The 23,579-nt window shown below is 41.9% G+C and overlaps 1 protein-coding gene across 1 annotated transcript in view; it reads left to right on the top strand.

Annotated features, from left to right (window-relative positions):
* The window catches only part of LOC126475338 (ubiquitin-conjugating enzyme E2 variant 2), a 58,597-nt gene that overhangs the window by 5,366 nt on the left and 29,652 nt on the right, over positions 1–23,579 (top strand). The window contains exon 2 of the mRNA XM_050103137.1: positions 2,525–2,667. Coding sequence (XP_049959094.1) covers positions 2,525–2,667 — 143 coding nt within the window. The remainder of the gene's footprint in view (positions 1–2,524; positions 2,668–23,579) is intronic.

Here is a 23,579-nt window from a genome sequence, read left to right as displayed (position 1 = left end):
GATAAGTAGAAATTTTAGACTGAAGCTGTTTACACCTCATTTGATTAGAGAGATATAGTGATTATGCCCGTTTTCCAGGTGCCATATTTAACAGGGCTAGCAAATCCACCTCAGACCTTAAAATGTAAATGTGACAGCAAAAAACTGTTTTCAAAATTCTGTTTTCATCTTTTGGAAGATGTGTTGCATGTAAATGTAGTGACAGTTGCAGTACAGAATTCATCTACAACCCTCATCCTGTTGTCCAAAGAGGAAGTAAAAGAATTCAGTCAGCAGCAAAGCAAAAAGTGGTCCAACCAAACTACCCCTGTGAAAGAAATTCAACTTATATTGCATGAACTTTAAAGAATGAAATTGAGTAAAATTTCATTTCTCCAGGCAGGACCTCAGAAACAGTAGGAGAATATGGAGATTCACAATGTGCAAAAGGGGATGTTTGTGGACTTTGTGTGACTGTGACTGACTGATGGTTTGGAGAGATTAAAGACATCAATAAAGAGTTAAATGAAATTTTTTGAACTTTGTTACCATCTGGACTGGCTGATTGATAAAAGTTTCAAGCTCCAAGACAGCAACAGTGCCATCAGTGCTCACTTCTGGTCTGCAAGATTTTAAAAATTGTGGGTGCAAGGTCTTAAAAATTGTGTGTTTGTCAGTTCTTGTTGGTGCAAGAGGAAAGACTCTCCGAATATCTAAGGAAGATATTGATGCAACTAAATACAGTTTTAGTGCATTGACTAGCTATTTTCAGTTCTAAGCAGAATCCACATAGGTTTCACACTTCTGACCAGTAAGTTTTTGAACTTTCACATATATTTTGGAATCATTTAATATGAAACTTCCTGGCAGATTAAAACTGTGTGCTGGACCGAGACTCCAACTCGGGACCTTTGCCTTTCGCAGGCAAGGACTCTACCAACTGAGCTACCCAAGCACGACTCATGCCCCGTCCTCACAGCTTTACTTCTGCCAGTACCTCGTCTCCTACCTTGGGTAGCTCAGTTGGTAGAGCACTTGCCCACGAAAGGCAAAGGTCCCAAGTTCGAGTCTTGGTCCAGCACACAGTTTTAATCTGCCAGGAAGTTTCATATCAGCGCACACTCCGCTGCAGAGTGAAAGTCCCATTCTGGATCGTTTAATATGTTTGAAAAATGTGCTTCTTGTTCATCTTTCAGAAGAAATAAAATTCCTGTTAGATAAGAGTAGCTTTTGATTTTACAAGAGTTTATATGTGATAAAGTATTAATGGAAATGGGTTTAATCTATGGCAAAATTTTCAGTTGTTAGTAAAACCTGTTCAGTTTAAAAGTGGAAGTTAGCCTTTCAGGGAATGTAGTACAATGAAAGTGCACTTACGGTGGTGGCGGCTTTTGTGTTGTGTCATGGAGTTGGTAACTGTGCAGTGACTCCTGGGAAGTGTACACAGTGAATAATTAATTGGGTGGTTAAACAAAATGGTGGAACCAGTGACAAAATAGTGTTCAATAAATATCGTGATGTGTGGTGTATGGAAATCATATGGTAGCATAATAGAACATATTGTGCTGAATGTCATAAGTCACCGAAGTGGCATCAACTAAAACTACTTGCAATACGGTGGCCGAACCCCAAAGGGGATATCCCGGCCAATAAATGCCATAAGATCATTTAATTTGTTATTACTGTAGCAACACTAACTGCATTTTGATGTTTTATAATGTATATGATTTGTGTAAATTTAAGATAATGGCAATCACATGTATGAAAAAAGTGTTTTTTCTGTGGTTTGTTATTTGTTTGTTTATTCTCATATAGAAAAAAATCAGAAGGCTACAGTGAGAGAACTTTGTCACATATTTTCAAACCCGAGGACATGATTGAAATAGTCAAGTTGCTAGCTTTCAAACAAAAACAATCTAGAACTGTTTCTGAGATACAGCGTTTCAAGTTTTTCCCGGAAATCACATGTGGCAAATGATGCCGAGGTGTTATCTTTGGCGGGCTGTTGCTTGGGCTAGAAAGTTTTTTGACAAATGTAAAAAATAGAGATTTCTTACTTAGGCCTAAATTTTAACTTAAGTTAAATTCAATAACATCTGGAATCCAAGATTATTATTATTATTATTTTGCCTGAATTGATACTGGCTACACCAGTTATGACACTCATGAATCAGGGAATAATCTTATTTGGGAGTACCAGTTATACATTTTCTTGAACAGTGTGAAATGACGTACTGTCAAATACAAATTGAATTTATATTCATGAAGAGGAGGAACCACATTTCTGTACATGATGTAAATTGTTGATAGGCAGATGAAACAAAAGATTTTGCCCCCTTGTGCTAAAGTATTTCTACATACTAAAAAAATATGTGCAGTGTCATCGAATGAACTGATTTTGCACTGAGAATTTGCTGAATAGCACCTATACATTTTTATTAAATAATGTTTATATCCTACTAAAGTTTTCCAAAGGATTTGATTGTGAACTCACCTGAAGTCAGCAGGTCACAATTATGGTAATAAGCTTGCCATCTATTTACAGTTGTTCCTCGAAACTTCCGTCTTCTTGAGGAATTGGAACAAGGACAAAAAGGTGTGGGAGATGGAACAATTAGTTGGGGATTAGAAAATGATGATGATATGACATTGACTCACTGGACTGGAATGATAATTGGTCCACCACGGGTAAGTAGAGGGTCTGAATAGTTTATGCAGTGATTATTCAATAAGAACACTTTGTTTATCGCTTGTTTTTGTCATTGATAATGACACAAGGCTCTTAGAGAGTTTTATTACCAAATTACTGAAATTTATATTAATATCCAATCCGTGTTTGAAATACTCTTGTTGTGTTCCAATTATTTCATTCAATTCTTGCATGTAAACTCATTTTATTCTCCTTTGGGACTGTTTAGTCATTTGTATGTGTCATCATCAGTATTATTGTTACATAGATTAAGCATACTGCTCTCACAGTAGTACTGACAGTGATCACCAGATGTCTCCCAGTAACATCAGTTGACAGCTTGGTCCAGGGCTTCCGATCTCCTTTGTCAGTGTTTGGTGGGATCATGGGGGTTAAAATATATTATGTCATGGAGGTTAGAATCTATTGTTACTCCTTTTGTGAGATGAATTCCGTGATTTCTCTGTTCTTCAAGATGAGTACCGTATTGTAGATTTTGGTATTTAAATGTCACTGAAGACATGTGAGTGAGCTACATTTGTCTCCAGAAGAATGTGGTGAGTATTGTACCCTCTTGCTTTAATAACTGGAATGACCAGAAAAGTTTTACAAATGTAGAGTTGCGGAGAGAATTGCTCTGTCACCCACTTAAGCTGATTTGTGGGATAGTGAAGAGTAATATTACAGACACTGCACAACTTCAGATAAATTCATCAAAACAGACGTAGATCAATTAACATTCAGTGACTGTCATTCACATATGTGTGAATCTTTCTTAGCCTTAGTTCCTCGAATACTATCCAGCATACTGGGCAACAAGTTTTCTACAGTGTACTCAATCAGCTGCCAGGTTATCAATTTCCTCCCAGTTCATGTCCATGCAGTGAAGATACTTTTGTTTCCAGGTGTTACAAAGTCTTTGTCTACCTCTGTAGCCATCCATTGGTTTCCCAACAGTGCTGATTAGTGGATTCTTCCATCTTTTATGAGATAATGTGCCCTGCAAGCTTCAGCCTTCTTCCAGCAAGAATTTTATGCAGACTGCATGAATCACTTCTTCTCAGCTCGTCAAAATTTGAAATGTGGTAGCAAAAGTTGTTCTTTAAAATTCACTTCAAGCGTCGGTGAAAAATGTTGAGCTCACATGCTGATTTTCCTGGTTTCACTTGCATATTTGGCCATTGGTACGATGATAAGAGAGGACTAGGCTGCACCCGAAACTGTTGGTTTATATTTACAAAGTCCGACTATCACATGGATCAGATTCGTTGGAAGACTGCAGAAGTTCTCCCAGTTTTTATTGTGTTGTCTGGATCTACGTACCCGTTAGTACAGATAAGGCTGCCGAGACATGGAAATAGGGCAGCATCTTGTAGTACCATCTTACACATTACAGTTTGAGCAGATCACTTCCACTTCAATCTAGATTGTTTTTGTTTTATCACTCTTTATTTTTAACATTACAGAACTGGACATTCCATGCAGCTTAGCTGTCATTAATTGTAAACTTTGTGCTGTTTGCGCCAGAAGAACAGTGTCATCAGCAAAATCCACATCTTTAAGCCTAGCTTGGTCATTCAAATGTATGCCTATGTTAGAGTTGTCAATAGTTTTTCTTATTATGAACTCTACACTGCTACAAGAGGAGTAGTAGGTCAATCCATACCAAGTGGTCCAAGAAAAGAATAATTGGTTGCTTGACCATCTCAGAAAAATTATATATTTTCTGGGTGAATTCCCCAATGTTTAGTAGTCACAAACATATATACACACATACATTATTTTGAAACGGTGGCCATATTTGTTCCAGGCCACATGCGTGTTTTTTGTATTTGCAAGCATCTACATTTTTTACAATTATTCAGTAGTGGACTGTCCTAAGCCTTTCAGATAAAATGCATTTAAAAAAATGGCTCCGAGCACTATGGGACTTAACATCTTGGGCCATCAGTCCCCTAGAACTTAGAACTATTTAAACCTAACTAACCTAAGCACATCACACACATCCATGCCCGAAGCAGGATTCGAACCTGCGACCATAGCAGTCACGCGGTTCCGGACTGAAGTGCCTAGAACCGCATGGTCACCGCAGCTGACAAATGCATTTAGTTCAATACACTCTGGGCTACAAATTAACATCATTATCACTTACCTGGATGTATTCTTTAATATATTTTTAATAGTTTCAAGTTAACAGCCACAAATAAAAAAAAAACTCTATTTTTGAACAGTAGTTTCCCAAAGAAAGATTAATTTCTCAGCTTTAATATTTTTTTGCTATTACACTGTGTAGTATAGTTACTTTTTATAGTGTGTCAGTTGTGAGCAGCTTACACTTTAAAAAATACACTATTTTAAAAAATGGATTTTTTTTTTAATTTTTCCATTTTGTGACCTGCAATATCTTTGCTGGGGGACCAGATCAAAATCTGAAAATTTCACAGTTAATAGGCCTTTATGACATCAAACTTCAGTATGAATTTCAATTTTGAGATTCAGTTGGAAGTCATGGAAAAAAGATTACAAACACAAGTCAAAAATACATTTTTAACATCTGCAATATCTGGTAGGCTAATCAAATAAAGTATATAAAGTATACCAATTGCATAATGTAACGCACCACATTACACTAGCTAATGATTATTTGTAAAAACAATGCTGTGGTAATTGTTTCAGCAGGCTAACAATTAATTTGCAAGCCTATACAAGTCAGATTGTTGTCTTCTCCCTTACACCAACAATTGTCTACTAACATTTATTTAGCTAGAAGTTCTTGAAGTGTGCAGTTGAAAAATGGTGTCTCAGTGTTCTGTTGGTGTTATTATTAATGAAGCATGCCATAATAGTGTGTACGGAGTGTATCCTAAAGACATTACTTTAATCGAAGATTACAGTGAAGAAGAAAAAGTGTTATTCTAATTACGAGTCGGCCCAGAGGTCAAATCAACATGCAAGTACCATGAAATGAAATGAAATACTTAAAAAAAAAAATTCATCGCCTTTTTGGTCAGTCTTGCATGGACCCTTTTGAAAAACATAAGAAACATTCAACAAAAGGTCTGCGAGAAATAACGTTTGATCATTATTCCAAAACGAATACATTCAGCTAAGTAATAATGATTATTTTGATAGTCTCGTCAACCCTAGAATAACTGTATCAGAGAACCAAACAGACACAAATAGGGGAGAGGACGCAGACAACAACACTACCCCACCAAATATAGAAGAAGTGAAAACTACCATGAAGAAATTGAAAAACAACAAGGTGGCAGGGACAGATGGTATTCCAGCAGAACTGTTTAAGCAAGGAGGCAGAGAGCTGGAACGAAGCTTTCTGAAAATGCTCACCAGAATGTGGGAAGAGGAGAAAATGCCCCAACAATGGAAACAGGGTATCATATGTCCCATATATAAGAAAGGAGATAAGATGGAGTGTGGCAATTACAGAGGGATCACACTGCTTAATTTGGGATATAAAATACTCTCTAATATACTATTCGACAGTATACTCCCAATCATACAGAGGGAGACGGGGTCGTACCAATGCGGATTCCTTCCTGGGAAGTCAACCATAGATCAAATATTCACCTTAAGACAAATCCTGGAAAAAAAACAAATGAATACAGAGTTGGCACGCATCACCTCTTTATAGATTTCAAAGCAGCTTATGATAGCATAAATACAGAGCAGTTATATCAAGCTCTAGGTGAACTGGGAATCTGTAGAAAGTTGGTAAGGCTGGTGAGAATGACAATGAGCGAAACACAAGGTAGTGTAAGAATAGGAGGAATGATGTCCAACAAATTGGGTATTAAAAATGAAGTGCGACAGGGGGCTGCATTGGCATGCCTTCTCTTTAATGCCGCCCTGGAGAAGGTGATGAGAAACGCAAACCTTCTGAACAGAGGAACGATCTTCTATAAATCGGTGCAAATACTGGCCTACGTAGATGACGTAGATATAATAGCAAGAACCCAAAAAGCAATGGAAGAGACATTTACAGCTCTTGAACAGGCCAGTAGGAACATGGGGTTAATTATTAATGAACAAAAAACAAAATATATGGCGGCTGGAAAAGCATATAGAGAAAATATGCCAAATGCAATAACAATGGGCAATTATACATTTGAGAGAGTTGAACATTTCAAGTATCTGGGCTCGACAGTTACACATCTAAATGATATCTCCTTTGAAATTAAGCAGAGAATAATACTGGCCAACAGAGCCTATTTTGCCCTAACAAGACTTCTATCCTCAAGGCTCCTGACTCATACCACGAAATTAACTATGTATAAATCACTTATACAACTAGTGCTTACATATGCCTCTGAAGCCTGGGCATTAACAACTAAAGATATTGAAACACTGGATGCATTTGAAAGAAAGGTACTTAGACGAATTATCGGCCCAATCTGTGAAAGAGGAAGATGGAGGAGGGGATACAACCATGATTTGTATACCATATACAAAGACCAACCCATCAGAAGGATAGTGAAATCATCCAGACTGAGGTGGGCGGGACATGTGGCTCGCATGAATGATACAGAAGTACCAAAAAGAATATTACAAGGAAAGCCAGGAGGGCGGAGAGGACGTGGTTGACCAAGAGCCAGATGGAGTAATTGAAGATCTTAGGAAGATAGGCTATAGAAACTGGAGAGTATTGGCAAAGGACCGAGAGAGATGGAAGGAAATTGTAGAAGAGGCCAAGGCTCATCATGAGCTGTAGAGCCAAGAAAGAAGAAGAAGTGATAATGATGATAATTTGTAGCCCAGAGTGTGTTGAACTAAATGCATTTTATCTGAAAGGCTTAGAACAATCCACTACTGAATAATTGTAAAAAACGTAGATGCTTGCAAATACGAAAAAACACATGCGGCCTGGAACAAATATGGCTGCCATTTCAAAATAATAAACAATATTTTTTTTTTAAATGTTTGTGACCACTAAACATTGGGGAATTCACCCAGCAAATATAAAATTTTTCTGACATGGTCAAGCAGCCAGTGCTGGACCACTTGGTGTAAATTGACCCCATTAGAAATGATCCACAATACTACTATCCAATTTCCCTGACATTGATTTGTTGTAGAATCATAGATCATATTCTTAGCTCAATACTTTTGAGGTAACTTGAACAGAATGATCTCCTCCATGCCAACCAACATGGATTCCAAAAACATCAGTCATGTGAGACCCAACCCATACTTTTACCATGTGACAAAACTGAAAGCTTTGTATCAAGGCAGTCAGGCAGATGCTTTATTTCTTGCTTTTTGTAAAACATTTGACACAGTACCACATAAATGCTTATTGTTAAAAGTTAGAGCATATGGGGTATCAAGTGAAGTTTGACTGGATTGAGAACTTTTTGGTGGGAAAGACACAGCATTTTATCATGGATGGAGAGTCATCATCAGATGTAGAATTAACTTTGGGTGTGCCCAGGAAAGGGTGTTGTGACCCTTCCTGCTATGTTGTATATTAATGACCTTACTATCCTAGTCTCAATTTTCACAGATGATGTAATTATCTATAATGGAGTACTGTCTGAAAGGAGCTTCAGATCTTGATAAGATTTCATAATGGTGCAAAGATTGACAGCTTACTTTAAATGTTCAGAAATGTAAAATTGTACACTTCACAAAACAAAAAGTCATTGATTCACAGTTGGAATCAGCGAACTCATACAAATACCTGGGTTAGCCCTTTAGGGTTGTGAAATGGAATGACTTTATAGCCTCAGTCATGAATAATGCTAGTAGTAGATTTCGGTTTATTAGTAGAATACTGGGGAAGTGCAGTCAGTCTACAAAGCAGATTGCTTACAGATCACTTGTGATTCACTCTAGAATAAATGCTAAAGTGTGTGAGACCTGTACCAAATATGGATATAGATGTAGATATATTATGAAAAGGAATGGTGACAAAGTGCACCCTTGTCTGCTGCTTGTCAGAATACTAAAGTAAGGGATGTTCCCATCATCTGTTGTTACACAGCAACTCGGCTCTATAGGCAGGTTTCTGTAAACATCAGTGAGGTGGTCAGGAATCCATATAGGCTTGCATTGTTACACAACGATGCTTGGTGCACACTATCAAACAATTTTTTCTTTAATCAATGAAGTTTAGGTGTTTTGCTCTATTACATTTTGCAGAACTAATGTTAGTTCAGAGTAAGATCTCCCTCTTTGAAGGCCAGCCTGCTCTTTACGTAGTCTACAATCTGCTGTGTCTTGTATTCTTGTTAGCAGAACGAGGCAAAAGACTTTTAGTCCAGTATTGAAAGAAGTGTGATACATCTCTAATTAGTACATTTGGCTGGAATTCCTTTCTTCGGTAGTTTAACAGCAATGCCACATCTCCAGTCTCTTGGAACTTGCCTTTTTGCCAACAGATATTGCACAATTTACTGAGATGCTGGACTAAGCCCAAATCTCCATATTTAAGCTGAGATTTATCCAGACCAGCTGCATTCAACTGTTGCACACTTGCTAGCATTTCAGTGCAGAGATGTCCAAGCAGGCTGCAATAATGCATCGTTCCATATCATCAGGTGTAGTTGGTATGTCCTATAGACACCATCTTTCAGCTTTTCCCACAGAAAAAAGTCTACAAATCAGTTGAATGGGCCAGCCAAGGTACAGGTCCTGTGCATCCAGTCAAACGATGTGGAAACAATTTGTGAAGACATGCTGTTGTACTTAGTGCTCTATGTTGGTACCACAGGTTCCTACTGGTCTGCAGAGGCATGTCTCCTAGCATACGTGGAAGATGGTTTGTTTGCAGACTGCGATAATTGGGCATGTTCAGTGTTCCATCTATGAAAAATGGACCTACAAGCTGATGGTTCATTATCCCATACTACATGTTTATACTCCATGGACACTGAACTTCCTCTAGACGAAGCAATGGGGAATGTCAGCAGACCAGTAATGAATGTTCTGGCAGTTTACCTGGCCATGGTTGGTAAATGTGGCTTCATCACTAAACAAGATACAGGATACATCTGGAGTATCGTTTTGTAATGCCCATGTACAGAAGTTAACATGATCCTCATAATCTTTTCCATGTATCTCTTGATGGAGAGAGATAATAGGGATGGAATCTATTTCAGTGAAGAATGTGTAGGGCACTTGCCTGACTCGTGCTACTTCCTCATTTATTTGCACTGGAGCTAACATGCAAATCAACTGCAACAGCAAGAACAACATAAATTTTCCCCTCTTCTGTCATCACTTGTTTCTTTCTGTTTCGTTGTCTAGGTGTTGCACTACTACTTTCACATCACTGACTGAAGAGGCTGACAAATAATTGCTGAGATGGTTGACGTCTATTGGGATTCCATGCTGCATGCACTGTACAAGAATGAACTACATTCTTCCTACACTCTCTGTACAGCATGAGCATATCGGCTTTTCCTGCATTGGTAAATCCCATCGTCTACTCACGACCTGCTGCTTAGACTGTCTCTCACAAACTGATTAGCAAATTTCAGTGCTCTCAAGGAGTGCACAAGCACACTGCCAGCAATCTTAACATCGCCATAACCAGCAATTACTCAGGTTGAATGGCACAAACAAGTGGTGGTGTGGAAACTTTTCAAAAAACGATATCTCATAAACGACTCGCACTAGAATCCTGCAACAGACACCACTGATGTTTTAATTTATCCTACATTTAGTTAGTTAATGTCAGAAAGACTGTTCCATTTTAAAAATTGTATGTTTGCACAAAAAGTACACATTCTCAGTATTATTACAGTCAGTTGATTGGCTAACAGTGTAAGCCCCTGACTACCAATCCGTTCTGTGAAAACGGCCCACCAGGAGCACTTTTCATTTCCACAATGTCTGTGGTGCAAGGTGTAGGTGATTTACCCTGAATATACAGAATTTTTTTCTTGAATATGCCAATTAAATAATAGTAATAAAGTTAAACTTTAGAACCAAAAGTGGAAAGCTCTGAGATGTTTAGTGAGTCATGGACTTACATCAGAAAAACAGATTAGAGGCCAGTGGAAGGTTAGTGTTTCGTTGCAGTTAACAAAATTATTGTCTCTATTGAGGTCAAAGTTGAGTGTGACAGTGAAGTCGTCTGACAAAATTACACACATCAAAAAAGTTTTGCGTCTTCTTGGTCCCGAGAGTTCTGGAACCTATACAGAAAATTGCAATAGAGATCAACATAAGCATCATTTCCGCCCTTTTTATTGCTCATGAAAACCACACATTGCATGTTGTACCACCATACAGCAGAGCTTCAGAGGTGGCGGTCCAGATTGCTGTACACACTGGTACCCCCAATACCCAGTAGCACATCCTCTTGCATTGATGCGTGCCTGTATTCGTCATGGCATACTGTCCACAAGTTCGTCAAGGCACTGTTGGTCCAGATTGTTCCACTCCTCAACAGCAATTTGGTGTAGATCCCTCAGAGTAGTTGGTGGGTCATGTCATCCATAAACAGCCCTTTCCAATCTATCCCAGCCATGTTTGATATGGTTCATGTCTGGAGAACATGCTGACAACTCTAGTCGAGCGGTGTCATTATCCTGAAGGAAGTCATTCACAAGGTGTGCACAATGAGGGCGCGAATTGTCATCCATGAAGATGAATTCCTCGCCAATATGCTGCCAATATGGTTTCACTGTCGATCGGAGGATGGCATTCACGTATCGTACAGCAGTTACAGCACCTTCTGTGACCACCAGTGGTGTATGTCGGCCCCACATGTCACCCCAAAACAGCAAGGAACCTCCACCTCACTGCACCTGCTGGACAGTGTGTCTAAGGTGTTCAACCTGACTGGATCGCCTCCAAACACGTCTCCGACGATTGTTTGGTTGAAGGCACAGGCGACACTCATCGGTGAAGAGAATGTGATGCCAATCCTGAGCGACACATTCAACATTTTTTTGGGCCCATCTGTATTGCACTGCATGGTGTCGTGGTTACAAAGATGGACCTCGCCATGAACGTCGGGAGTGAGGTTGCACATCATGCAGCTTATTGCGCACAGTTTGAGTCATAACATGACATCCTGTGGCTTGCATGAAAAGCATTATTCAACATGGTGGCATTGCTGTCAGCGTTCCTTCGAGCTATAATCTGTAGGTAGCAGTCATCCACTGCCCCCCCCCCCCCACCCCCCACCGCCCCCCGCGGGTTCTGGGATTAAAATAGGCCTGAGGTATTCCTGCCTGTCGTAAGAGATGACTAAAAGGAGTCTCACACGTTTCGGCCTTTATGTGATTGTCCCCTGTAGGGTCTGACATCCATTTTTCCAAATTTTCCCGAAGAGCGAGCCAATTGGGGAAGGGCGCCTTACAAGGTGCATCGTGTCCATCGTGCATTGAGATCTTAAGCCCACTTTCTTGTCGCATTTCAGTCTCGCTCATTCTCCATCTCTTTGGCGAGGCCACCTTCCTGGGTGTGTTTTCCACCATGCACTATGCAGTGTTGCTATCTGCGTTGACTATGACCGTGGACTCCTTTGCACCTGATGTCCAGCACGGTAGCCAGTCCGATGTGGTGGGGCTGCTATGTACCCTGTTGGTTGTATCTCCCTGACCACACAGGGATGGCTCTGCTAATGCCTGCACTGTTAACTCCCCACGTATGCCAAGTGGTAGGTGCCCATCCCCCTTGGGCATCAGGACTCGCGGCAGTGGCCATCCTGCCAGGTGGCCTTTTCTGAGGCTGGGTGGCGCCGGTGGGGAGGGTCCCTGGTCGGAGTGGGTGGCATTAGAGCGGATGACCCGCGATGAAGCATAATCCATCATCTCTTGCTGGTGGTCAACCACCGGCAGTCTCATAAGCGTTCATGAGCTCAATTCAATGCACAGATAGACCCGGTACCTTGTATGTTCGAGAGCTGATGGGGAATCTTTCATGGTGATGAAGCCTCTGTTTTTTGTTGAACTTTTAGAGGACAAGTTTGGAGAGGTGGAGGGATTGTCCAAAATGAGATCTGGGTCAGTCTTGATTGAAACAGCATCCTCTGCCCAGTCACGGACGTTACTCGCTTTTGACAAGCTGGGGGATGCTTCTGTAACCATCACGCCCCGTAAGAGCTTAAATATGGTCCAGGGTATCATATTTCACAGGACCTTCTTTTGCAGTCAGCTGTGTGCCAATTTAGAGCGGCGATGTGGACATTTCGTCCGGCTTGTCCACCGGGGTTCTAGGGATAATCAGGTTGCCACCGGAGCCTTCATCTTGGCCCTCGAGGGTGATACATTGCCCGAGAAGGTCAAGGTGATGGTCTACCGTTGTGATGTAAAGCCCTATATCCCTTCCCCAATGCGTTGCTTAAAGTGCTGGAAGTTTGGCATATGTCTTCCTGCTGTACTTCCAGCATCACATGCAGAGATTGCGGACGCTCATCACATCCCAATACTCCATTTGCCCCACCTCCCATCTGTGTCAACTGCGGAGAGCACCATTCGCCTTGCTTGCCAAGCTGCAGGATTCTCCAGAAAGAAAGGAAAATCATGTAGCACAAGACCCTGGATCGACTGACCTACACTGAGGCTAAGAGAAAATTTGAACACCTGCATCCTGTACGTATGACATCGTCTTACGCCGCTGCTACATCAGTTCTGGCACCATCAGCTTCGCCAACCCCAGTCGCCTTTCAGAGCCGGAAGACTACACCTGCCCCCTTGATGGTAGGGGGAATTTCTGTACTGCACCACGTACTTCAGGAGCAACACCACCACCCCCCCCCCCCCAACCCATCGGGGATGCCTGTCGCCACTTCTAAGCCGAAGCGTAAGTCGTGTTCGGCTTCTCTCGCTAGGAAGGGGTCCCTTGGGTCACTCCCTTCCCAGGTTTCTGCTAGTGGGAAAGACGACACCCACCAGTGGCCGAAGAGCTCAAAAGCAGCTGGTTGTAGGGCTTCACTCTCATCCTCATTCCTGGAGACTGAGCCAATGAAGTCCTTCCAGCCAGGGAAACCCTAGGAGCAGCGAGAGAAATCCAAAAAGAAGTTCCCTAAGACCAAGGAAATTGTGGTGACACCCACACCACCACCACCACCACCACTACCTACAAGCTCTCCGTCTGAGAATGGGGTGGAGATTCTGGCATCCGCTGAGGACTTGGATCTCGCCAGACCCTGAGACACAACGGATATAGACTGCTCAGGCAGTAATTCGGTGGCAACAGGTGACTCTGAGGCATAAACTGCCTCATTTGATGTTCCATGCCTTCCCAGTCTCATGATGACGTCATCCTCCAGTGGAATTGCAGTGGTTTTTTCCACCGCCTAGCTGAGCTACAGCAACTGTTAAGCTTCACAACTGCTATCTGTCTTGCCTTCCAGGGAACCTGGTTCCCAGCAGTGTGGCCCCCTGCCCTCCGCAGCTATAAGGGATATTACAGGAACCGTAGCTACTATAATCGAGTGTCAGGTATAGTTTGCGTTTATGTCCTAAACTCAGTCTGTAGTGAATATGCGGCCCTTCAAACCCCTTTTGAAGCTGTGGCTGTCAGAATAAGGATGGTGCAGGGAATAACTGTCTGCAATGTATGTCTTCCTCCAGATGGTGCAGTGCCCTTGAATGTATTAGCTGCACTGATTGATCAACTCCCTAAACCTTTCCTACTTTTGGGAGATTTTAATGCCCATAACCCCTAATGGGGTGGTACCATGCTTACTGGCCAAGGCAGAGGTGTTGAAACTTAACTGTCTCAGTTCGACCTCTGCCTCTTAAACACTGGGGCTGCCACACACTTCAGTGTGGCTCATGGCAGTTACTCGGCCATTGATTTATCACTTTGCAGCCCAGGGCTTCTCCCACCTATCCACTGGAGAGCACATGACGACCTGTGAGGTAGTGACCACTTCCCCATCTTCCTGTCATTGCCCCAGTGTCATGCCCATGGACACCTTCCCGATGTGCTTTAAGCAAGGCGGACTGGGAAACTTTCACCTCTGCTGTCACCATTGAATCTTCCCCACACAATAACATCGATGCGATGGTTGAACAGTTGAGTACAACAGTTTTTGCTGCGGCAGAAAATGCTATCCCTCTCTTTTTAGGGTGCCTGAGGTGTAAGGCAGTCCCTTGGTGGTCGCCGGAAGTCGTTGACGCAATTAAGGAACGTCGACGAGCTCTACAGCAGCATAAGTGGCACCCTTCCCTGGAGCACCTCATAGCCTCTAAATGGTTCCACACCCACATTCGCCAACTTACCAAACGATGGAAGCAGGAGTGTTGGGAGAAACACATTTCGACCATTGGGTGTCATGCGCCACCTTCCCAAGTCTAAGCAAATATCAAACGTCTTTTCAGGTACCGGGCCCCAACAGGCTTTCCCGGTGTTACCATAAATGGCGTGTTACCATAAATGGCGTGTTATCTACTGACGCAAATGCAATTCTCGAGCACTTTGCTGAGCTCTTTGCTCAATCATTTGTTGCGGAGAATTACCCCCAGCCTTTTCCTGAGCATCCAAATTATCGTCTCCTTTTCCCGCCCGCAGCAATCCATCTCCCGCATCAGTGGCACAGGTCGGGGCTAACAATTGTGGTTCGTGTGTGGTCCCTTCTCTCCGAACTGGATTCCTTCCCTTTACCACCTCTACTTACGGTCCGTTCACCTACGCCTCCATGGTGTACGCCTCGGCCGCAGCTTCATCTGTACTTTTCACGTGGCCCTAAGAACTCCGTTAACTTTGCGGCTCTCCACTGTCACTTCTTCTCAATCCTTGACTTGTTCCGGAGCTCTGAAGTGGTTTACACTGATGGCTGAACGGGTGATGGTCACATGGGTTTGCATATGTTCATGGTGGCCATATTGGACAGAATTCCTTACCCGTTGGCTGCAGTGCATTCACTGCAGAGCTGGTGTCCATTTCTCGTGCACTGCAGTATCTCCGTTCGTACCCTGGGGAGTCTTTTCTTTTATGTACTGACTCTTTGAGCAGCCTGAAAACTATCGACCAGTGCTACCGTTGTCATCCTTTGGTAGTGTCCATCCAAGAGTCCATCTAGGTCCGGGAATGATCCAGTCGTTCAGTGGTGTTCGTCTGGACCCCTGGTCACGTCGGACTCCCAGGAAATGAACTTGCTGATAGGCCGGCCAAACAGGCTGCACGGAAACCACTTCTGGAGATCGGCATCCCCACAACTGACCACCGTTTGTTATTACTCCACGAGGTTTTTTTAGCTTTGGGAGACAGAATGGCAAAATCTCAGTATGCACAACAAACTGCAAGCCATTAAGGGGACCACAAATCTGTGGAAGTCCTCGATGAGGGCCTCTCGCAGGGACTCCGTGGTTCTCTGCCAGCTCTGCATTGGTCGTGTCTGGGCAACCCACACCTACCTCCTGCACCGTGAAGACCCACCTTAGTGTCACTGCAGTGCCTGGTTTGCAGTGGCACATATTCTTCAGCTCTGTCCTTCGGCTGCCTTGCGATTTTGCCTTCGGTTGCCAGACTCATTATCGTTGATTTTAGCAGACAACGCCTCATTGGCTGATTTGGTTTTATGTTTCATCCGTGAGGGTGGGTTTTATTTTTCAATCTTACTTTTAGTACATGTTCTTTGTCCTTCTGTGTCCTCCACCCTAGTACTTTTAGGGTAGAGGTTTTGATGTGTTGCATGGTGCCTGGCTTTTCCTTTTTATTTTCATGGTTGGCCAGCCACTGTAATCTGCTTCTTTGTTTTACTCTCATCTAACTGTTTCTTGCATCTCTCTGTTGTTTTCTTGTCTTCTTTTGTTCCTTTTAGTGTTTGTTGCCTTTCCTTCGTTCTTGTGGTCTTTCCTTTCTTTCCGTTTTGTGTTATGTGACTCGTCTCTTTTATTCTCACATTTGTGGAATTATTTTATTAGGAACAAGGGACCGATGACCTTGTAGTTTGGTCCCTTCCCCCGTCTTTTAAACTAACCAACAAATCATCCACTGCAGTAGTATCCGTTGGGCGGCCTGAGTGAGGCATGTCGCCGACAGTTCGTGTCTTTCTGTATCTCCTCCATATCAGAACATCACCACTTTGGTTCATTCCAAAATGCCTGGACACTTCCGTTGTTGAGAGTCCTTCCTGGCACGAAGTAACAATGCAGGTGCGATCAAACCACAGTATTGACTGTCTGGGCATGGTTCAACTACAGACAACATGAGCCTTGTACCTCCTTCCTGGTGGAATGGCTGGAATTGATCGGCTGTCAGACCCACTCCGTCTAATAGGTGCTATTCATGTATAGTTGTTTACATCTTTGGGCAGGTTTAGTGACGTAAGTGAACAGTCAAAGGGTCTGTGTCTGTAATACAATATACACGGTCAATTTCTATCGTTAGGAGTTCTGGGAACCGGTGTAATGCAATACTATTTTTGATGTGTGTATTTAATTGGATAGATAAAAAAATCTACACACCAGGCAGCGGCAGAACACACACATAAAAGACAGTTGTAAATGGCAAGCTTTCAGAGCCAGTGGCTCCTTCTTCAGGCAGAAGGGTTGAAGGGGAAGGAATAGGGGTGAAGGAAAAGGACTGGAGAGGTCTAGGAAAAGGGGTAGGTTTCGGGAAAGTCACACAGAACCATATGGTCAGAGGAGACTTACTGTAAGGATGAGAAGGAAAGACTGATGTTGGGGACTGCATCGGACAGGATTTGAAAACCTGAGAGCTTACAGAGGTGGAAGACAGGTTAATATGCATACGGAGATTACTGCTTAAACATCATGCATGAGTTAATAAGAGTGAAAAGCTAAGTGCATTGTACGGGACAGTGGTGGGAGGTGGGCAGTGAAAAATAGATGGGAAAGACAATGAAAGATGTAGAAAACTAAAACGGAGTGAAGCAAAGAGTAGCTAAAGTGAAGAAATGCCGAGACAGAAGAAATTAATGTAAATTAAGGCCAGGTGGGTGGCAAGACCCACGGACATGTGAGAAAATTCAGAGAACCGTTATTTGATGCTGACAGCTGAACGATTCTGCTGCTGCCAACATACATTGCACGTGAGGACCACTAAGATATATGAGAAATTAGAGCTCGCACAGAGGCATATAGACAGTTGTTTTTCCCTCACTCTGTTTGTAAGTGGAACAGGAAAGGAGATGACTAGTAGTAGCATAGGGTACACTTCGTCACATGCCATACAGTGGCTTGCAAAGTATCTTTGTAGATGTAGATGTAGAACATCTTACCTCAAAAACCCTCTTTTCAATCGCAAATATTCGACCTACCATAACTGACTCTGGTTTACAGATAGAAATCTCTCTCTCTCTCTCTCTCTCTCTCTCTCTCTCTCTGTGTGTGTGTGTGTGTGTGTGTGTGTGTGTGTGTGTGTGTGTGTAATGTAAATTATTCAGGTTTTGATGCTTAACATAAAAAATTACAATTACTGAGAATCCAAAATTTCTGACAAGAGATACCTTCTCACTTTGTCTCACAAATGGACTGCTTCTTAACGGCAGGTAGTATGAATGAAAATCAGGGTCTAAAATATTAATTCCAAACTTCCTGGCAGATGAAAACTGTGTGCCGGACCGAGACTCGAACTCGGGGCCTTTGCGTTTCGTGGGCAAGTGCTCTGCCATCTGAGCTACCCAAGCACAACTCACGACATGTCCTCACAGCCTTACTTCTGCCAGTACCTCGTCTCCTACCTTCCAAACTTCACAGAAGCTCTCTATTTGGACACCCCCAAAACATATATTTTTCATATTAGGTGCATTGAGCTACCACCTATAATCATTAGACATAGCGTGAGAGCAGAATGGGGCACACTGTGGAACCTCACGGACTTCAAACGTGGTCATTTGGGTGTCGCTTGTGTCGGACGTCTGTACGCGAGATTTCCACACTCCTAAACATCCCTAGGTCCACTGTTTTCGATGTGATAGTGAATTGGAAACATGAAGGGACACATACAGCACAAAAGCGTACAGGCCGACCTTGTCTGTTGACTGACAGAGACTGCCAACAGTTGAAGAGGGTCGTAATGTATAATAGTGGACATCTATTCAGATCATCACACAGGAATTCCAAACTACATCAGACGGGAGGTGAGAAAACTTGGATGTCATGGTTGAGCGGCTGCTCATAAGCTACACATCACGCCGGTAAATGCCAAACAACGCCTCGCTTGGTGTAAGGGGCGTAAACATTGGACAATTGAACAGTGGAAAAACATTGTGCGTAGTAATGAATCATGGTACACAATGTGGCGATCTGATGGCAGGGTGTGGTTATGGCGAATGCCCGGTGTCTTCATCTGCCAAAGTGTGTAGTGCCAACAGTAAAATTCAAAGGCGGTGATGGTATGGTGTGGTTGTGTTTTTCATGGGGAGGGGGGGTACTTGTGCCCCTTGTTGTTTTACGTGGCACTATCACAGCATAGGCCTACATTGATGTTTTAAGCACCTTCTTGCTTCCCACTGTTGAAGAGCAATTCGGGGATGGGGATTGCATCTTTCAACACGATCAAGCATCTGTTCATAATGCACGGGCTGTGGAGAAGGTGTTGCATGACAATAACATCCCTGTAATGAACTGGCCTGCAGAGAGTCCTGACGTGAATCCTATAGAATACCTTTAGGATGTTTTGGAATGCCGACTTCGTGCCAGGCCTCACTGACCGACCGCGATACTTCTCCTCAGTGCAGTACTCCGTGAAGAATGGGCTGCCATTCCACAAGAAACCTTCCAGCACCTGATTGAAGGTATGCCTGCGAGAATGGAAGCCGTCATCAAGGCTAAGGGTGGGCCAACACCATATTGAATTTCAGCACTACCGATGGCGGGCATCACAACCTTGTAAGTCATTTTCAGCCAGGTGTCCGGATACCTTTGATCGCATAGTGTATATTTTTACGTTACATTTTATGTGGTTAATCCCTTTAGATCTATGGTATATTGAATTGCACGTAAATTCAAAACCAATTTAATTGGTCTCAAGTTTAGAGAAATTACCGAATCCTATGCTGCTTTCTTTTTGCAGAGTATTAGTACTTTTGTTTTATGTTATAGAAAACGTGTAGGAATTTATAACTCTAAAGTAAGAACACTGGTCCGGGTTTTTTTTTTTGTTTACAAAACCACATTTCTACTCCTGAATGAATGATTTGGGCAGTCACCTGTTCACTTTTTTGGTATATTGCATAGTGTCACTGATTATTAAAACATGCTTCATCTTGTTTGACAGAACTCTCTGCCACAATTGCGGTTTCTTCAGGGATGATGTGAGTTCAGTTTCTCCAGAACACAGTAGTGTGGCCCAGGTGCCCTGTAGGGCGTAGGTCTCGTCTGTTTCCAGGTCATTCATCCCAAACAATAGTAATGTTCTTTCCAGATACGCTGTTTTCTACTGTGTGACCTGTTGCTCTATTTTCATAGGAACGGCACTGTCTAGATTGGAAGAAGACCATATGTTCCTGTATGTCTTGATCATAGATGAGAACAGTACTTTCCAAATAATAATTACCATTTGCAGCCACTGCATCAACCACAAGCATTTAAGTTTTTCCATTGCCACAGGTTCTGCCAGTGAAATATAAAACATGTTATCTCAAAACACTTCTTTTCCATAACAGATATTCAGTCTGTCATAACTCTTCCTTTGTTTGTGAACTGGAGAAATTTCCTCTGGTTCTTTTGTACAGACTTGGACATTTTGATTGTTGGAATTTGGATAAAACTGTAATGTAGACTTGTTTGTAAACAAAATGTGCATCCTTTTCCTTTTTCCATCAGAGTTGACATCGCAGAAACCATCAGATGTATTCTTTCAGCAAGTGCCTGAAATTCAGACGTGGCAACTGCCCGACAACTGACCCCAATTTTTTCCTTTACAACACGTCTGAGTTTGTTTTTAATGTTTGGTGTGAGTTTAGTTGGTCATGCGACTCCATTACTATCACTAACATTACCATAACCTCTGTTAACAGAAAGTCAAAAGGTTTTTGGATCAACCCCCAATGTTTCAGCAATCTTGGTGTCAGACACTCCACTGGCGTGGAGGGCTTGACTCTGGGGGAAAACGTGTCCACGTTTTACTCCATTCTTAAATGACTCCCTTAAAAAAAGCAGAGAGCAGTATACAAAGTTAAATATTAACAACTAAGCAGTGTGTAAACCAATAACACTTACAAGACAACACCCGTAAAAATACGGGTGTGCCTGAACAGCCCGAAAATCCGACGCCCGTAATTTTTCGGGCGTGTGTGCTTGATCTTCCCCTTTCTTCCTTTACGTGTTCGTAGGGCTCCCAATGGTCTGGGAGGCATGGCAGAGGCTATAGTTGAAGTATTTGATGCTAGATGGTGCAGGAAAGTCTGGGCAGGGGAGAACCTTGCGAGGCTTTACGAGCAGAAATATTCTACCACACGTGCGTCATGGCGAAGTGTGGTTTGACGGAAGATGAAATCGCTCGTGAGTTTGAAGAAAGTGATGTTGATTTTTCAGAGGATGATGATTTGCTTGATTCTCATGACGACATAGACTATATTCAAGAAGAAGATTCTGAGTCTTCATGTAAACAATGCAGATAACAAGATATGCAATATTTTTATTCAGACTTCAATTGAAAGGGCTTTCAATATGTAACTGCTATAGTAAGTGATTTTATTTGCAAATACTGCTATTATGGTGTATTCAGACGAGGAGAGCGAGCGCCCAAGTTCTTCAGAAGCGTGTATTGCCATTGTTGCTGCTGATACCACACCTGAAGTGCATGGGTGACCAAGGGTGAGTGTGAGACCGAAAACGTCACGCCGTACCGATTCTGAGGAAGGCTGGACGACTACTGATCATGTGCCAAATGTCTGTCTATTCTCAGGACACTCTGGAAAGTGCAACCTTACTAGTTTATACCAGAATAGCACACCTCTAGACATCTTTTTGTGTTTATTTACAGACAGTATGGTGAATCATATAAAGCAGCAAACTAATCTGTATGCACAACAAAGCATAAGGAAATTACGAAGCACAAATTCCCTTTCTCCTACCTACTCGCTGTCAAAGTGGAAAGGAGTTACTCTCATAGAGATAAGAAAGTTTCTGGCAACTGTTGTCCATATGTGTGTAAGTGTGACACCCCGTATACAAGAGCACTGGTCCAAAAATCCTGTTGTGTCATGTAATTTCTGTCCAAACATCCTGAACTGCGACAGGTTTCTTTGTATTTTGAGGAACTTTCATATCAGTGACAATTCAGTTGTTAAGAAAAAAAAAGGAGAAGCTGGCTGTGACCCACTGCACAAGGTGAGACCCCTCCTGGATATGGCGTCTGCTAATTTCCAGCAAGCATATATACCCTCTCAAAACATTACAGTTGATGAAGGCATTTGGAAATTTTGTGGTCATGTGTATTCCAAGCAGTACATCCCACAGAAGCCAAATAAATATGGTATAAAACTGTACATTTTGAGGAAAAGGTTACACTTTGTTTACAGACAGGCTCTACACCGGTCCAGTCCTTGCTTCAGAACTGGAAGCTGCAAAAATTGCTCTTTTGTGAACTACAAAAAATTCTAGACAGGGATTACCTTCTGCTATAAAAGATCCGAGACTTCAGCTAGGTGAACTAATTTTTAGGTGTAAAGGAAATATCTTGGCATTCTGTTGGAAGGACAAAAGATGTGTGCGCATGATAAGTACAAGGCACGCTGCTGAGATTGTGATGTATATTGATAAGAGAGGCAGGAGAAGTCAAAATCAATCTGTGTGGTGGACTATAATAAAAACAAGTTCGGTGTTGACTTAACAGACCAACGACTATCAAACGGGGCTTTTGAGCATCGAACTATGAAGTGGTGGAGAAAGCTGTCATTCCACATAATACTAATGGTGATAATAAATTCAAGTATATTGTACGCAAAGGTAACTGGAAAATGCCTCACAACATCACAGTTTATGACAACTATCTGTGCAGACAGCAGAGATCTCGAACCACAACCTGCTACATCGGGACTCTCCAGACTATCAACTGGAAACCATTTTCTGGAAAAGATTGAGACAGAAATAGGCAAGAAACAGAAGCAAAAACAATGTGTAGTGTGTTCTCTGAGAGGCAAAAAGCTTACTGGGAAAGTGTGGTGCAAAGACACAAGCTACCAGTGCAATGAATGCTAAGTGGCATTGTGCAAATGACCGTATTTCAAAATGTATCATACAAAGACCAAAATTGCATCTTAAAATTAAGCCAAAGGAGGTTACTGTATATAAATCAAGCAGTATAAATAATTTTTGAAATTCTTGTTTAAAATGATGTAGTTTTCCTTCTGAGCATTAAGTGCATATATCCTTGACCAATTTTTCATCTTTTCAAAAATAATGCTATAATTGAAAGTTTCATGAAAGCAAATATTAATTAAAAGAACAGAGTATTATACATAGCTTCAAACTAGAAAGTTCAGGCTTTTCAATAAGGGTAATGTCATTACTATAACAAAAACCATGCAAGAGTTGTAGCATATTAAAATATGCTAAAAACAGCTAGGCATTGTGGTAGAGCTTCATGTGCTATGGCTCAGGGCCCAAAGTGTTAAATTGAAGGAAATTAAACTTAGAAGACTGTTTCTTAATATCCCTAATTAAAATTTAGAGATAATATTAATTATTTTTGTTCTTTCATTGGGTGAAAACATAAGAATACATTGAAAAAACCTTGGCTGACAAATTTTATTAAGTTGCCAATTATAGGTGGGTTAAATTTATGAAAATTATTTGCTTGGAAGAAGTGCACCCCCACAGCAACACTAGTCAGCAACAGACAAACCACTGTGGGAATGTGTTCACTATGATTCATCAAGTAACATTCATACAACAAGCACCATCTGTTGGTGTAAAGCACTACCATCTTCACAGAGATTCAATTCAATTTTTGTTAATAATAAAATGGGGAGTAACTTATCTAAATTAAAAGTTGCAAGAAGCATTGTCAAATAACT

This window comes from Schistocerca serialis, chromosome 4 (genome assembly GCF_023864345.2).
Source record: "Schistocerca serialis cubense isolate TAMUIC-IGC-003099 chromosome 4, iqSchSeri2.2, whole genome shotgun sequence".
Taxonomy (NCBI): domain Eukaryota; kingdom Metazoa; phylum Arthropoda; class Insecta; order Orthoptera; family Acrididae; genus Schistocerca; species Schistocerca serialis.
This window is presented reverse-complemented; position numbering and strand designations above follow the sequence as displayed.